The sequence below is a fragment of the Saccostrea echinata genome, unplaced genomic scaffold, assembly GCF_033153115.1.
Source record: "Saccostrea echinata isolate AGI-Se365-2 ecotype Australia unplaced genomic scaffold, CSIRO_AGI_Sech_v1 ptg000045l, whole genome shotgun sequence".
Taxonomy (NCBI): Eukaryota; Metazoa; Mollusca; class Bivalvia; order Ostreida; family Ostreidae; genus Saccostrea; species Saccostrea echinata.
Window position 1 is genome coordinate 784,366 of NW_026889794.1, and position 17,383 is coordinate 801,748.

Genomic DNA, 17,383 nt, shown 5'->3' on the forward strand with positions numbered 1-17,383 from the left:
GTGAGACGGATTACGATAATGTAAGTAAAAAGCAGACGTGAAGTAACGTTCGGCGCGTAAACTTTGGTTAAGATGGTGAAACCAAAGTACAGACGCCATGGGTTCGTTTCGAAAACGAAGAAGAAGAGATATGAAAAAGTATCTGCAGGGCAATTGACCCGATGGATTAGGGGAGCTATTCTTAGAGACCACAATTACTCCGCCAGTGCAACTCCTGTTAACATTGATCATGATCAAGGTTTGTATACATACGTGTATCATATCTAAAAAAAAAACCAGTTTGCACATCTGCATCTATGTTAGATCTATCTTAGAAATATTAAAGGAAGGCACATGATGTCCATTACAGTGCGCCGTTCTAGTCCTTAAGTCATAGGCCTATATGTTAATTTTTTTTATAGTTTAACCTACATGTAATAAATATATAGAAGATATATATTTTTTTAATTTACTTTTGCTGTTCATTGCTGTGGTTCAAAGATTATAAAATGTTAAAGCTTGATGAAATAATATACTCATTTGATCCCTTCACATTGTGATGGAAAGTTACATTACAAAACAGATTGACACAAATTATGCAAAAATGTATGAAAGGTGAAATCTCACAATATTTATCACAATACTGAGATGCAGTTCCAGTGTATCATGATACATAGCGGATGATTAATGTTTTGTAGCTGAATATGGAATTTATTTCACTAGTGGGATAGGATTTTTTTTTATATTTTCACAAGTGTCTTTGAAAACACAAATGAAAATCTATTTTTAAAAAAAAATCCTGTCTCATGATTGAAATAAATTCCATATACAACTACAAAACATTGAATTTTCTGTTGTTACATTTTCTTTGATTTTCCCTTTACCTTTATTCATTAATTGTTTGTATTTTCGTAACACAGTGTGAATAGGCTGTGTCATCATGTATGTGTGGTTGAGATGTCATAGCAAATAAGAGATTGAAAACAAATAAAATGGATTTCAACAACATATTTGGAGAAACTTTGGAAATCTCTATCAGCAAAGGTGGATACAGGGCCAGCCCCCCCCCCCCTTTTGAATTTTTTGTATGTAGAAATTTTATGTCCATTATCCTAAAATCAAGGAAAAAACATCTCTTATTTGTAAGAATTCATCAGCTTCCAGGCCCCCACCAGGGCTTTGCCCTAGACCCACTGGGGGTCAATGCAGTCCCCCATACCCCCTGCCTTCTACTGTTATGCAATTCCTGGATCCGCCACTGATCAGGATGGTTTATTTATCTTATAACAGGTCCAGGACTAAAAATAATTACTTTTTTTTTCACTGGCCACTCAGGCTATCGCTTAAATTTTTACTGGTCAATTTTTTAACTCAGCAGTCTAGTACTTTCACTGTCACATTGGGCCAGTAAATTTTAAAAAGACTGGCCCAAAACCATAATAATAGAAATAAATTGTTTATATTGTGTTACTTCTTAGTAAAATGGAACAAAACAGCAGAACTTGGATGCACAACCCTGTCAAGTTAACTATCCCAACACCATGAATGCATGAATTTTGTTATGCATATATGCACATGCTAAATAGCATATACTTACCTCTTAAATGTCAAAAATATGCTGTATATCGGCACTATGAACTGTTGTAAGTGTATCAAAAGTAGTCAACTTGTCAGCATGTGTAGATAGTAAAGAACGTTATGTGTATCCTGGTGATAATTTTTATTTATTCATTCTTTATTAATAGAATTGCCAAATTTAAATATACTGGAAAGAGAGGAGGTGGTGGATGGGGGAGAAGTGACTACATCTGAGGATTGGAAGGAGGGAAGGAGAGTGGTAGAACTTGGAGTGTTAGCTGAGGGCTTGCGGGGATGTTGTAAATGTGGCTTACCATTGCAACTTTCACACACAATTTCTGTACTGACACATGGTTTAGCTTCTTTGTTAAAGGTATAAACTCATAAATTTATGTCCAGTTAGTTAGAAAACAACTTTGAAAGCTTGAAAGGTTTTTTTTCATGGATTTTTCTCAATGTAAAATAGGCATTATTCCATGTCCTTATTAAAAGTTTTGAAAGGTTTTACAATATTTTTTTTTATCATATTTGAAATGATGCATATTGAAATTCTTTTTTTCCCCAGCATTTGATATTCATTAACGGTGAATGAATTTATTACAGTGACCTGTAACTGGGGATTCATTGGTTTTACATTCACATTTCAGGTCTGTTGCAGCAATACAAAGTGTAATCATATTAACCATGTAAAAACGGGGAAAAAACATGGAAAAGTGTGGGATGTAAATACAAAACTATCAGCAGGTGAGAAGTTTCACTTACACATCCCCTACATCAGATACACATATATTAATTTTTGTCAGGTCACAAGAGCCTAATTAAATTTTAGCTCATTTTTGTACGTATAGGTTTTTCCCCATTGTTCAAAGATTTCATAAGTGCCACTTGTTTTGCATGAACTTGAAAGAATTTATATATATATATATATATATAATGTTTAGTTCAGAATAAAAACTTGTTGAGAAGCCATTTTTAACTTATTGAAGCCAGAGGCTCATTTGAGCTTTCTGATCTAAGTTTTTCCATTTATCTGTCTGTCTGTTAACTTTACAAAATTATACCCCTGCTCCAAAGGAGAGGGGGGTAAACTGTTTTACCCTTGTGTTTTTAGCACACTCTTTGTTATCCCCTCGCGCAGCTAGTTGCGGAGAGGATATAGCATCGCTACTGTGCATATATGTGTGTGTTTGTGTGTGTGTTAGTGTGTCCGTTACAGCTTGTTGGCAAGATTTAAGGAGAACCTTTGAACTATCAAATCTCAGCTTCCACATACTTATGTGGGATTGTGAAAGGACAAATCCTATTCATTTTCAAGTTAATCAGTGAAATATTTCTTTAAATATTGCGTACCTTCAAGCCCTGAAATTTTATGTACGACTTGACAATACTCACTTCCTGTTAATCAAACTGGTAAATTCGGATAGCTTCGATAGACTCGCTTCAGTAAGTTCTACTATGTATTTGCATATTTATATTGTCATATTATTGTGCGTATCTTGAGACAATCTGTCTGAATTAAAAGTGTCATCTCTGACACTGAGTAATTGAAATAATTTGATGAACGTTGCAGTTTCATTATTAAATTTCCACATGTGTCTGTTTACAATATAGAATTTATCCTTATTTCTTCTGAAAGCTATAAAGACATTTCGCAAGTTTCATTGACCTCTCAACACTGACATATTGTTATTTTTCATTACGAAAAAATATTGCGTCCACAGGTATTCTCAGATTTTATGCATATTGCATAGGTAAATTACTGAAACTTAGAGCATACGTGATATGTTTCTGCTAGGAATAAGGGAAACTGCCCAATTACGTATGCATGTTATGCCCCCACCTCTCCCCACCAATATGATATGCACTTTTAATTTTTGTTAAAAATGGATCCCCCATCCCCCCCCCCCCCCAAGATAATATCAACTTTGACTTTTGTTAAAAAATTAATTAGTGTTGCAATACATTTTATGTACTTTACCTTATTGTAAACTTTATATAGTAATAGTGGGTGCCCTTGATAACTAGGTGATTGTATCTTTCTTAACATCCCTCTTGAGAATTATTCTCTCGTATGGAGACATTACCATTACTGGTGAAGTTCCTCTGCGAGGGGATGCTCCTCTTAGCGGTGCTCTTGTTTTCTCATGCCATATGGTGGGATTCATTTTTATACGAATCAGATGTCTACTTCCTGTTTATTCATGCGTCTGTCCATACCAAATTTCTGTCGCAACTGAACTTGTGTATATACAGTAAAACTCAGTTATAGCAAAGTCCAAGGGACCTGTGAAATTACTTCGCTATATCCGTAATTCGTTATATCTGTATTACGAATTTGTTAAAGTATATATATTGAATTTGCAATTCATTATAAAAATTCATTATAAAAGATGTAATTTTTATTATTTTTAATCTCTACGGGACACAAAATCAGTTTGCTATATCTGTAAATTCGTCATATCAGAGTTTGTTATAGCTGTAATATTTTCTTAGGATTTGTTAAGAATTTTGCTGGGGATTCCAAAAAACTTCACTATATCCGTAAATTCTCTATATCTGTGTTTCTACATGAGAACATATATTTACATCAGAGCAGGGGTATTACTAGTGAGCATTGGCTCACAGACTTCTTGTTTAGATTTGTTCTCTGAACCACTGGACTTAACAGATTTTACATAATGCAATAGTACATGGAAAAAATCTTTAAAAATTAAAAATCATCTTCTCTGTAGAAGAGCAAAGCCATATAACCGTATTAATCATATTGATATTGAATCATCCCAATGTTATGTAGATCAATTTAAGTTTGGTAGCCATTACCCCTTGGGGGTTTGAGTACAGTATGGATCTTTTTTTTTTTTTATTTCCTGGGAATACAGAGAAAAATGAGACTCAGGTGAGTGTTGTGGTTCAAGAGCCTCTTGTTTTAATTAGATTGATATTTTTTTTTCATTTTTGAATTTGTATTTACAGCAATGGTACATGTTGGCATTGGTGTAACTCAAGTTAACAGTCTCCTTTCTGAGCTGAATATACCACCTGTTAGTCATGCCATGCTAGACAATAGACAGAAAGAGATTGGCAGAGCTGTCCAAGATGTTGCTGCAGAGTCTATGTCTAATGCTTTGCAGAAGGAACTGGGAATGATGAATGAGTGTGTATACAATATAAATTCAGTTTAAAATCTCACTTTTTAGCTCAACTGAGCCAAAGGCTCAATTGAGCTTTTCTGATCAAAGGGTGTCCAGCAACCATGTGTAGTGGTCATCTGTTAACTTCTCACATTTTCGACTTCTCCACACAAACCAATTTCAACCGTACTTGCCACAAAGCATCTTTGGGTAAAGGGATTCAAGTTTGTGCAAATGAAAGGTCAGGATTCAAGTTTGTTCAAATGAAGAGTCATGTTTTCTTTAAAAGGGAGATAATTAATAATTAGAGAAAATTTAATGTTATGTTTTAAAAGTCTTCTTTAAGAACCACTTGGCCAGGAAAGAGGAAATTTATGTGAAAGCTAGCTTCATTACATAGTGTAAAAATCATGACCCCCCAGGACTAGGGTTTTTACAAAAGGTGATCAAATTTTATTCAAGAATATATAGGAAAAATGGTTTTTTTTTTTTTTAAATTAGGTTGAGACTACAATAGCGGATTAGAGTTTTATAAAGGAGTACATAAGATAGAGTTGCAAGATCACACTAAATCCTATAAATTACTAACACATATCTAAGATGTGAAGAGTAGATTTTTAAAAAAAAATTATTAGCACTGGGGTTAGAGTTGAGCCAAAATCAGAGCAGTCAAATTTTACATAATGCATGTGTAAAGGAAAAAAAACCAGCAGGACCATGTTGATCATATTTATATTGAAGCATCCCAATGTTGTGTTGATTAAACTTTGAATAAATCATATAACTCCTTTAGTCTACATTTTGGTCCACCGCATGGAGTCAAAATATTTATAAAAAATTTAATTTTGGTTGTAACGCATTATTTGATTGGATAAAAAATTTTAGTTTTTATGGTATAACCTGTGTTGCCTACGTCACAATGACTTAATGTACGTCAAAAACGTATCAATCCGCTTGGTGTTACTTTTAAAATATGTGCAATTCGAAGGCATTTCTGAAGGAGAAATTGTCTTATTGATTTAAAAAATTAAATTATAAGGAGTGAATTTAATAGCTACATATACTGGTATAACTTGGGTTGGAACAGTTTATGACTTTTTATATACTGCTTCGCAGTTACTAGATATACTTATAAATGTTAGTTTTAGTCATCTACTGCATAATTAGTGCTGATAAATATGCAGATTGTTATGCATATTAGGGAGGTGTTCTAAAGGAGACAGGTTCACAGGCTAATAACTGATGTCTGTTATTTAACTATCTTTCAGAGAGATGAATGAAAAGGGACTAGTTGTTGCTGTAGATGCTGGATGGCAAAAACGGGGAAGTGGAAAGACATATGATAGTTTGTCAGGTAAAAATAGACAAATTTTAGGAAAATGAAACAAATATTAATGCATAGAGTGATTTATTTTGGCCTGCGTCCCCCATGAATTATGCATTAATTTTGCTCAGGACATGATTCCAATAAATATGTATGCAAACAGATGCAGTAAAGAATGGGTGGAGTTAACGCCCTTTGGATCTTTTTGCAATTCCTCTACCAAGCTGTAAATGAAGTGAATCCAAAATATATTGCAAGCAATAGAAAGAGTTACGTATACATGGTTATATTAGGTAGAACATTTGTACAAAAGCAAGGCCTTTTGCCATGAATCAAAATTGAAGCAACGATACATTAGTGTCGTCTTCCGGAATTTGGCATGTACCCGGAGTGGTTTTTAGGTCACGTAATCAAATTTATAGGAGGTGGGGCTATCGATCGGCTTCATTGTTGACATCTCTCTCTCCCTCTCTAGAAATTCGAGTATGTGTATGGCATATTGCAGCGATGTCAATATGACCCTGATTATCTATTGATTATCTATTGATATTCAAGAAATCTTCAGGCACCATGCCTTCGATATTTATTTAGTTTACCTCAAAAAGAGTGTTTTAAATCCACACCTGTACCATGAATACACGGTTAAGATATCGGGGATTTATATGATAGAAAGAAAGAAACATTTTATGAAAAAGATACATGTATCCCAAAGTTCAACTGTACATTGAAATTTTAAAATATTCTTCCAAAGAACAGCCATTAGTAGTCATGTATAGATACAAGCATGCTCAGGTAAAGCATATTCAATTTTGTTTGAACTATGGCCCCAAGGGGGTAAGATGGAGCCACAAAAAGGGATATAATTTTTACATGGGAATTTATAGGAAAAAACTCATTAAGGAAGAGCCTTAATGAGTCAAATCAATATGCAAGCACTCTCATTAGCAATATTAGGTGAATTTTATTCAGAGGAATAAAGAAAGGAAAAACTTTTGTATAGATTATCTTCTAAAGTGTGATAACCCATTGGCATTGTTTTGAAATTGGGTGTTAAATTTTTCTTTTACTTCAAAATATGTACTTTTTTAGGTCATTGTTCCATGGTTGGCCCTCTCTCTGGCAAAGTATTGTCATATTCTGTGAGGTCAAAGAATTGCAGAGTATGCAGTGTAGCTGAAACAACCAACAAGAATCCAGCAGCCCATGAGTGCTCAAAGAACTGGGAGGGAAGTTCAAAGGCCATGGAGGCAGATATGGTTATTGAGATGGTAGAAGATTTACAGAAAAGTGAAGGAATAACCATTGACGGAATCATAGGAGATGAAGATACCACCACAATAGCAAGATTAAAAACTAATGTCAATGCTAATATCAAGAAGTTGTCTGATAAAAATCATCTGAAGAAACTGTTTACAAACTCTTTGTTTACCTTGAAGAAAGAACATTCATCTCTAACTTTGTCTGTTATAAAGTATATTCAAAAGTGCTTCAGTTACTCCATAGCACAGGGAAAAGGAAATGCTCTTCAAATCCAAGAAGACCTCTCATCAATACCATACCACATCTTTGGAGATCACGAACACTGCTCCGCACGGTGGTGCAAGTTCATCGACAACCCTAACCTGCGCTACAAGTCTCTTCCACATGGAAAACCGCTCAAAGATAGGTTCCTTCAGGATGATCTCAAAGAAGTTTTCAGTTCATATGCAAGTCATTCTGATCGTCTTTCATGTTTAGGAAGCACGCAATCAAATGAGAGTTTTAACAGAATGGTGTCTGCAAAAGCCCCAAAGACCCATCATTACAGCTCCTCTTCAAGCCTCAGATATAGAGTTGCTGCGTGTGTAGCTCAGAAAAATGAAGGTCACAGATATCTTATAAAGGTATGTTAATTTTTAGCTCAAGTGAGCTTTTCTGATCACCCGTTGTCCGTCATCCGTCTCTCCATCCATCTGTAAACTTTTCACGTTTTCAACTTCTTCTCAAGAACCACTGGGCCAATTTTAACCAAACTTGGTACAAAGCATCCTTGGGTGAAGAAGAGCTTAAATTGTTAAAATGAAGGGCCAAGTTCTCTTCAAAGGGGAGATAATCAAGAAAATACAAAAATTGGGTGGGGTCATTAAAAAATCTTCTTCTCAAGAACCACTGGGCCAGAAAAGCTGAAACTTATGTGGAAGCATCCTGGGGTAGTGTAAATTCTAAATTGTTCAAATCATGACCCCCGGGGTAGGGCAGGTCCACAATAGGGAATCCAAGTTTTACATTGAAATATATAGTAAAAATCTTTAAAAATCTTCTTCTCAAGAACCACTATGCCAGAAAGGCTGAAACTTATTTGGAAGCATTCTGGGGTAGTGTTGTTTCTAGATTGTTCAAATCATGACCCCCGGGGGTAGGGCTGGGCCACAATAGGGAATCCAAGTTTTACATTGAAATATATAGTAAAAATCTTTAAATATCTTCTTCTCAAGAACCACTGGGCCAGAAAGGCTGAAACTTATTTGGAAGCATTCTGGGGTAGTGTAGATTCTAAATTGTTGAAATCATGACACCTGGGGGGTAGGGCGGGGCCACAATAGGGAATCCAAGATTTACATTGAAATATGTAGTAAAAATCTTTAAAAATCTTCTCAAGAACCACTGGGCCAGAAAAGCTGAAACTTATGTGGAAGCATTCTGGGGTAGTGTAGATTCTAAATTGTTCAAATCATGACCCCTTGGGGTAGGGTGGGGCCACAATAAGTACTACAAAGGGGGGGGGGGGGAATCAAGTGAAAAACAGCAAGGCCAATGGTAAAAAAAGGAGCGAGTTTAGTCCCAAGTTAGAGCTTGGGGCGGGGCCAAAGTAGCCATAGTAAAGGTGACCATCAAGGCCCATGATCCATTTGTTTTATAATGTATGTTGTTTGCATTACATATATTCCTAACAATATTTCTACTGTGTGTACTTTTGTTATGTGAGAATATTAATCTCTTAGATTTTAAAATTCTGCAAATTTTAATCAAAAGCAGATTAATGAATGTATTGCATATTTAGTTGTACATAATGGATTCTTATATCCTTATTAAAGGTGAACAAGAAATTAGGCCTCTCTCCTGGCTACTATACTCGAAGACAGTGCATTCTGAGGGATCTCCAAAGAAAACGACAGAAGGCCATTTCAATGACACAGAAATTTAAAAGGAGAAGGAGAGAATTGAAAGCCAAGAGGTACTAGTATACTTTTATTGTCATTTGTCAGAGTGCAACAAAACTCTTGTCTAACTGAAAAGTGAAAACCAACCAAGGACAAGTGGATGTCCCTGCTGATAAGTATATATTTAAAGTGAGAATTGAAAAAAACTCTTGAATCTTACTAAGATCTATTGTTTTCTGAATCACCAAAGATTTATGCTTGTTATAAATAGTGAGTCTCTTCTGGTTGCAAATTGTCATAAAAAGTTTGATATAAGTATAAAATTAATGAAGAGGACATTTTCTGGAATGAATCAACCAGTGGTTTGATAAATATTTTTTTCCAATTCATTTGGAGGTATATTTTTTGCTATATTGTTGAATATCTATTTTATATTGGAAAAGTGAGTCATATGGGACAAGCAAAATCTCCATTGAGATGAATGGTTATGCTTCATATTTATTTGCTTTGCCAAGTGGTCACTGAAATTTCTTTCACCCTGTAATGTACAAAATTGTGGTTTAGAATAGCTTGAAACGTTCTATCAGAACTGTGCAACCAGTCTTTACTAAGTAATTTTTTTTTATTGGCTGTACATCAGGTGAGTGTTTATTTTGCTAGGCCTCTTGTAAGACCTCAATTTGGAATTATTTGTTTTACAATATACAACTTCTTTACAGAATTCAAAGTCTTTCTACAAAAGAGACAAGGGAAGGCGTCAGTTATTTGACAGGATGTGATCTCCACCATGCCTCGGACATTGATGAAATTCCAGCTCCAAAAACAATTCCAAAGTATGATCATCTTCCTTCAAGTCAGTTGTTAAATGCTGAAGAGATCTATTTCGACTTGGAAACTACTGGACTCGGTAAGAACCTAAATGAGTTTTGAATGTCTAGTCAATGCTGATGGTTATGGCACTCTTCCAGTATTTCTTCTATATGGATGTCGAAGGAATAAACCCAGCATTTTGTAAACAGCAAGAAAATTTCTAATCTGTTTGTCACAAAAACCACCAAGAAGTGTTTATCACAAGATATGGGAATCACGATCAAGTAAACAATTCTATAAAAGAAGGATCTATCATGTTTTGCGGTTGAATATGAATGAATATGATATTCTATCTCCGAGCCTTAGCAGCAAAACTCCATGACAACACTTTCAGTCATAAACAATTGTGATATCACACCCATGTAATCTCAAAATTTATTTCCTGATTGATATCCACCAGATGTATGGGAAGCATATGCAAAAGGAATGTATGAAAACATGATTAATTTCGAAGATTTGAGACACTCATATGACCTTTTGTAATTGGTCCCTGTCCACTGTCTGCCATGTGTAAACTAATAAACATTTTTAACTTCCTGAAAACTATATGGCTCCCCCCCCCCCCCCCCCCAATGTTTGGTATAAAGTATCTTCAGAGTAAAGAGGAATTTAAATGTTATGACTCTTGCACCTCAGAGGCCTGTGGGTGGGACAAAAACCAATGAAACTAAATGCACATAATTTATACAGAGGTAATATATGTTTTTCAAAAATTATATATTTTCTGTTGCTAATATTGAATAAAAGCAAATGCATATTTTGAAATGGCATAAAAGAAGTTTTTAAACCTCTATGATTCTGGTATTGGTAGTTGAGCATGTTTTATATCGTTCTTTCAAAACTTTACTTTTCCTAATCTGACAACACTGAATTAAAAGAAAATGCATACTCTGAAAGAGTTCAAGCATTTTCGACAGGAGTTAAGGCTTGGGGAAGAGGGGCACTAGTATTTCATTGTTTCAAAATTTTTGAAATAGTGCATATATCAATGGATTTGTTTGGATATTTTATGTTTTGAATTTCAAAAACTTGAATATACTTGTTTTTATTTTCAGCAAGGGATTCTCATATTGTGCAGTTATCTGCAGTTAGAAATGATGAGGTATTCAACAAGTACATCATTCCAAAAAAACCAATGACATCAAAAGCTACAGAAATAACTGGAATACAAGTAGTCAACAATAAAATGTACCACAATCATGAGGAAGTTGAGACAGTCAGCATTAAAGATGCTCTGATCCAGTTTATGGACTTCATGAAGATGTCGGGTCCAGATGTTGTTCTAGTTGGGCATAACTCTAAAGTGTTTGACCTTCCTGTGCTCTTCAACATTTTGAGTAAACTAAACATTTTGGAGACATTTTCATCTGCAGTCACTGGCTTCATTGATACAATTCCTCTTTTCAAAATGTCACATCCAAACCTTTCGTCATACTCGCAGTTACACCTCTTTGCAGAAATTCTACAAGACAAATACAGTGCGCATGACTCATTACAGGATGTCATAGCCTTGAAGAGATTGGTCGATCATACAGGACCCTCCCATGAAGTCAAAGTTGCTGCATCCTTCACCTTGAACTCTGCCGTTGCCGTGTTTCATCACAAGAACACAACAAAGCATCTAATGAGTACACTAAGGCCTTTATTGGACCAAAAGGTAATTTCGAATGGAATGGGAAATAAGATTGCCGGCAGTGGACTCTCCTTATCCCACTTACAACTTGCATATCAGAGAAATGGTAGGGAGGGAGTGCAGGATGTGCTGTCAGAGATAGCTGATAATAGTGTGCGTGTGACAAAATCTAAAAAAATCATTGATTCTGTTGCAGATTATTTCAGGTCTGAGCAGTAATGCAGTTATTTGTTTGTGAATGTATGATGTTCTTTGTATGTTATTGTTTGTTTGTTTGTTTTACGTCCCTTTGAGAATTTTTCACTCAAATTGGAACCCCACGAGTTGTTGATGTACTAGTAATACCCCCGCTCTGAGCACTGATGTGAATATACCCTCTGATGTGAATATACACAAGTTCAGCTATGGACAGACACAGGAATAAACAGGAAGTTGACACTGGATTCGTACAAAAATGAATCCCACCAAATGGCATGCCTAAACAAAGAGTGTGCTAAGATTTCAAACATCTCCGATGAGTAGTTGCTGAGAAAACTGTGACGAAAATTTGTTATGCATGGTATTGACAGACGCACAGATAAACAGGAAGTTGAAATTGGATTCGTACAAAATAAATCTTACTATATGGCATGCCTAAACAAAGTGAGTGTTAAAACTTCAAGTATCTGCTATAAGTGGTTGCTGAGAAAACTGCGACAAAAATTTGTTATGGACAGACAGACACACAAGGATAAAACAGTATATACTCCCTCTCCTTCGGAGCGGGGGTATAATTATGCAATGTACTGTTGCATATGAAACATGTTTCAATGTCTAGTGTTATTGGTAGTTTGTAGTTGAACAAAACATTTTCTTTCCATTCAAAATAAATCCAATTTAGAAACTGAATTGACAATGATTTATTGACCATACATGAGAATCTAAATTCTGTTCATTGATATTTATTGAAGAAAGCTATGTGCATAAATTGAAATATGCACAAATGAATATGAAAGGACATACTGCAAATGTATATTGTGCATGCACTATACTTGGTGGTGATTAATTTTTCAACAAGTCAAGCTAGGTTTGATTTTGGCACATTTCTGATTGTGTACCAATAAATATACACGTCATAAAGTTTGTGATGTTCTTGATATAGTGGAAGCAGCTTTCTGTCAAAGACGATAAAAAACCTTAATGTTTACAGTATACAGCAGTGCCATTAAATTTTTGTATGTTACATGTACCGGTAACAATTTGAAATACCGATAACTATCACAATGTCTGTAAACTTTTCACATTTTTGATTTCTTCTCAAGAACCACTGGACCAATTTCAACCAAACTTGCCACAAAGCATCCTTGGGGTAAGGGGATTTAAGTTTGTTCACAGGAGTGCCACGCCCTCTTTCAAGGGAAGATAATTAAGAATTTGGTAGCATCTTTAAAAAAATTTCTCAAGAACCACTGGGCAAGAGAAGATGAAACTTGTGTGAAAGCATCATTACATACTGTAGATTTAAGTTTTGTTAATCTGGGAAGTTTATATACTGTGAGACCAGCTTTGTAATATGAAAGATTAAAACCCAAAGAAGTAGAGTTTTCAGAATTTTTCCAAGAATGAAATTTAATAATCTGTATCCGGTCTTCTTGCAAATAAATATTCTGTCTTGAGAGGGCACGAAAATAATCTGACTCGATACCCCCCCCCCCCCCCCCTCTTTCCCCCTCAATATCAAATATAGTCGTTCACTAATATATTTTAATGTCCTTTTTTTAAGAGAAAGAATGAGTTTTAATACAATCATACATTCATGCAAATGGAAAATTCATCAAAAATAACAGGCTAAATAATGTAGGAAGCAAATATAATCAATCCGAATTTCCTCTGTTCAAAATTTGAGGAAAATTCGGTCAGAGGAAATTCAAATGAAAATATCTTTTAAAGTAACTCATGTAGATATACAATATTTTACATTGTTTGAAAGCACTACAACTAAGAAATAATTAACTAGAAAAAAATTAACTTTTTAATTATTTCTAATTCATTTTCCAAGCTTATTTTACAAGCCCCCAAAAGGAAAAATAAGCGAATTTTTGCACAGGGGTGTGTGCATTTTTTTAAAGAATTAATTTTATCTTCGGTTGATTACCATCATTATTTCATCAATATTTATTTTCCTTATGACTACTTTTAAAAGATAACAAAAAGTCAAAATGATTTGAAAATATTTTTTAGGTTAAAGGGAATATTAAATACGTTGGACGCATTTTTGGTCTTTTTCTTTACTAAAATGAGAGATTTACCTCCCTTTGGCATAAACGCCTATAGCTTGTAAACCAAATCATATACATATGCATTTTTTTGGCTTAAAATAATTAATTATGTTTATTCTTACAATTAAAAAAGAAAAATTAAATTTTTAATTATTTTTGTTGTCAGAAGCCAAACACCTTAATTAAAGAAAACGGAATTATATTTAAAACCCGATATTGTAATCCAGGATCGATAGCTTTCGATAAATATGACAATGTATTTATATCTGACTTTGACAGGTACCGTCTAGTTGTTTTTGACATGAATGGCGTTCATAAAGCAGATTTAGATATAGACGAGAAACCAAGAAGCATATCTATATTGGAGAACCAGCTACTTGTTGCCGCTGGTCACAAAATTTTGTTGTATCACTTCGATATGAGTTACATCCCTTAACCTGTTTTGAAAAAGATGCACTTTTTCTGATTTCAGAACCGACCCTTATTTGGTATTATCCATGTTCTTTTGTTAACTTTATTTTCTTTTTTCCGTACAATTATTTGTAATAAAAGAAGGATTGTACTGATCAACAAAAGAACAGAAATTCTTAAATGTTCATTTAATTATCAATACAAATGAATAAGAATTATATGTGAAATAAATCCATTTTATTTTCTCTCCAATTCTGGGAAAGTCCTTGAAGAACACGCCTCGTCTGATTGATGTTCTGTTTCGTTGACAAATATAACACATGTTCATTTATTGTTTACTTATGAAATAAGTGTGTATACTTTTTTGCTTCTTTTTTTTTAAATAAAAAATACCAATAAAACGATTTCTCTGTTTTTACGCTGAAGGACAGTTGCAACACTGCAGAAAAATTATTACCTGCAAAGGAATGCTCTGCTTGACAGTTCTCTAGCTCCGGTAAGAGCTTATGCCTGTGTGATATATATTTATTTCGATGCTTGATTTTATCTATGTTACGCACGAAAACAACTTGTAGTCAATATTCTTTAAATCAGAGACAGATCCAAAAAGATATTCATATGAAACCTTGATCATTTATTGCTCTCTACCCCCCCCCCCCCCCCGTGATTTTAATAAACTTAAATTTACACTAGCTAGGACAAGAAGCTTTCATATATGTTTAATTTTTCATTTTTCTGGTCCAGTGGTTCTTGAGAAGATTTTAAAAAGATGTTACAAAATTAGTATCTTTCTTAGAAAGAGGCGTGGCTCTTCATTTGAACAAACTTGAATTAATCCGCTTCAACCAAGGATGCTTGTAGATCCGTTTTTAAAAAAGAAATCGATTAAATTAGATAAGTATACCTCTATTAAGAATACTCAAATTTGATTGGTTTGTTAGAAGGCTTTTAAACTCAATAATGACTCCCAAAAGTACCGATTAAAGCAATAATGACCTAGGAATCATTGCACGTGGGTATAATGACCCGGTCATTATAATGACCGCTAAAAATGACCTGTTAATCTAAATTCCATTCAAATTAAAAAGAAGATGGGTGAACAAGGCGTGCAGAATGCCTATAGCTTCCGATATTAATAAAATCATATTCAATTTATGAATTAAGTCTTTAAAATAAAGTTCTCATTATTGAAATTTATTAAATTATGATCAACAAAACTTTTCTGAGAAAAAAAAAGATCTCGGAAAAAATTATTCTTTTATGAAAAAAATAAAATGGTATTCGTGGGATTCGAACCCCTAACAATAAAATACGTAGTATCATATTGAATTGAGACTAACACGCTAACCACTACGCCACGCAGCTCCTGACAAATAGTGGCATTTAAATCATGTTTGTGATATGACTCTTGACTTAAGGATGACGTTTACTCAGATGACAAAAAATTCCACTGATAAGAACGAAAAACCACCTATTGCACATTGTACACTTATGATTCTTGTGTTAAATTTCAATTTCAAATAACTAGGTCAATGACCTACTTTTCATGCTAGTGGCCCCTGAGTATTTCTCGGAAAATACCTCAATTTTTCACACTATGACCAGTTTTTTCTTTACTCACAAAATATTACAAGCAACAAAACTCTTTAAATAATGAAATATAATAGCAATGGAACAGCATTACTTCATATAAATAAATGATTAGAGTTTGGGCCATAAACTTATTAATTATTACAGTCTGAATTTCCTCTGTCAGATTTCTATTTTTTCACCATTTTTAATCTTATATTACAAAAATCTGAATGATAAGAACTCTAAATTATTTATAGCCTCAGTTTACTTTTGTTGCCCTTATTTTAATGGTATTAAAATTAAATGACGTCAATGATCAAATTATTGAGATATGTTGTCTGGAATGGTTTTTGTTCATATTTTTGATTTTCTTTATTTCATGGCATTCAATTATTTGAAATAATTCAAGAGCTTTAACACACATAATATTTGCAAAATGATGTTTAAAAATACATGTAACCTTTACTTTGTAATTGATATTGCAAGAAATATAATTTTGTGACAAAAATGAAAAATTAAAAATTTAGTCCGAATTTCCTCTGCATTACCATATATTGACTTTTGTTCTTACATATTTTCTTCAAATAATAAAATTTTAAATTTTTAAATTGATATTGAGTTAAAACTTGGTTATTTTATCCATTTAGAACAATTTTTGATTTAACATATTGTACTTTATAAAATTTCCCCTCTGTCTTCTGAAACCTGAGTAAACGTCATCCTTAATGGACTTCAAGTATTTCTCGGAAAGATGCGAATGCTTTGTGAAACTTTGTCATAAAAGTGTACTTTTAAGGTATAGTGGGTCTTTGCTCCAAGTTTTTGTAAACCAAAAAATGTATATTTTTATGCAAACTTTTAGGATCAACTTTCAAAAAAATGGAGCGAAGACCCACTCATATCGAAAAATTTTGTTAAAGTGTGAGAAAATGATCCTTTTTGTCTTCTTAAGTGTGTATATGCTATTTCGTAGGCAAATAATTTCAGTCTTTGTGAGATTTTTGTAAATTGTAGAGATTTAGCATAAAATATACTTTAATGATAGATGAAATATCAAAGAAAATTTTTATATAATTGAGATTTTATTTTTCACTTCATGTTTGTCGCACTATAGGCACTTCGCCCGCCTTGTTCACCCATCTTCTTTATGCATACAGTAATGATTGTTCATCACAAAAATTGTCGTTATAAAAATATGTATAGTCTTTTTATGATACGGGATACGATTGGCCTTTAGATGCCATCTTGTCTTCATGAATACATGACACTGTGTTTAACTATAAACTCTGGCACAAAAAAAGATCCCTCACTGCTCAATGGCCGTAAGTGCCGAGTATAGGACAAAATTTGCAGCTCTCCACCGGCAAGTGGTGGCGTCTCCGTATGAGTGAAAAATTCTCGAGAGGGACGTTAAACAACATACAAACAATAAACACTTATTTTGAACAAGCTTGTATAATGTTCGGGAAAAAATAATGATATTTTAA

At 33.8% G+C, this 17,383-nt stretch overlaps 1 protein-coding gene across 2 annotated transcripts; it reads left to right on the forward strand.

Annotated features, from left to right (window-relative positions):
* The first annotated feature begins 165 nt into the window (after window positions 1–165).
* On the forward strand, window positions 166–12,774 carry LOC133201731 (uncharacterized). 2 transcript variants are annotated; one of them, XM_061337519.1, is made up of 9 exons: window positions 166–238; window positions 1,725–1,930; window positions 2,205–2,301; window positions 4,531–4,711; window positions 5,957–6,042; window positions 7,102–7,895; window positions 9,087–9,226; window positions 9,872–10,059; window positions 11,078–12,774. In XM_061337519.1, exons 4-9 carry the CDS (start codon window positions 4,533–4,535, stop codon window positions 11,872–11,874), a joined length of 2,184 nt encoding a protein of 727 aa, XP_061193503.1. In that variant the 5' UTR covers window positions 166–238; window positions 1,725–1,930; window positions 2,205–2,301; window positions 4,531–4,532; the 3' UTR covers window positions 11,875–12,774. The 2 variants fall into 2 exon arrangements, with proteins under 2 accessions (XP_061193503.1, XP_061193504.1); XM_061337520.1 differs by lacking the exons at window positions 166–238; window positions 1,725–1,930; window positions 2,205–2,301 and having other exon boundaries at window positions 4,623–4,715; window positions 5,959–6,042.
* The last annotated feature ends 4,609 nt before the right edge of the window (window positions 12,775–17,383 follow it).

What these genes read in the sequence shown, in the direction of transcription:
- LOC133201731 (XM_061337519.1), top strand. Translation starts at nt 4,533, where the DNA reads ATGGTACATGTTGGCATTGGTGTAACTCAAGTTAACAGTCTCCTTTCT. An exon ending in GAACTGGGAATGATGAATGA is followed by an intron (nt 4,712 to 5,956) that starts GTGTGTATACAA and finishes ACTATCTTTCAG; the next exon opens with AGAGATGAATGAAAAGGGAC. An exon ending in AGAGAATTGAAAGCCAAGAG is followed by an intron (nt 9,227 to 9,871) that starts GTACTAGTATAC and finishes ACTTCTTTACAG; the next exon opens with AATTCAAAGTCTTTCTACAA.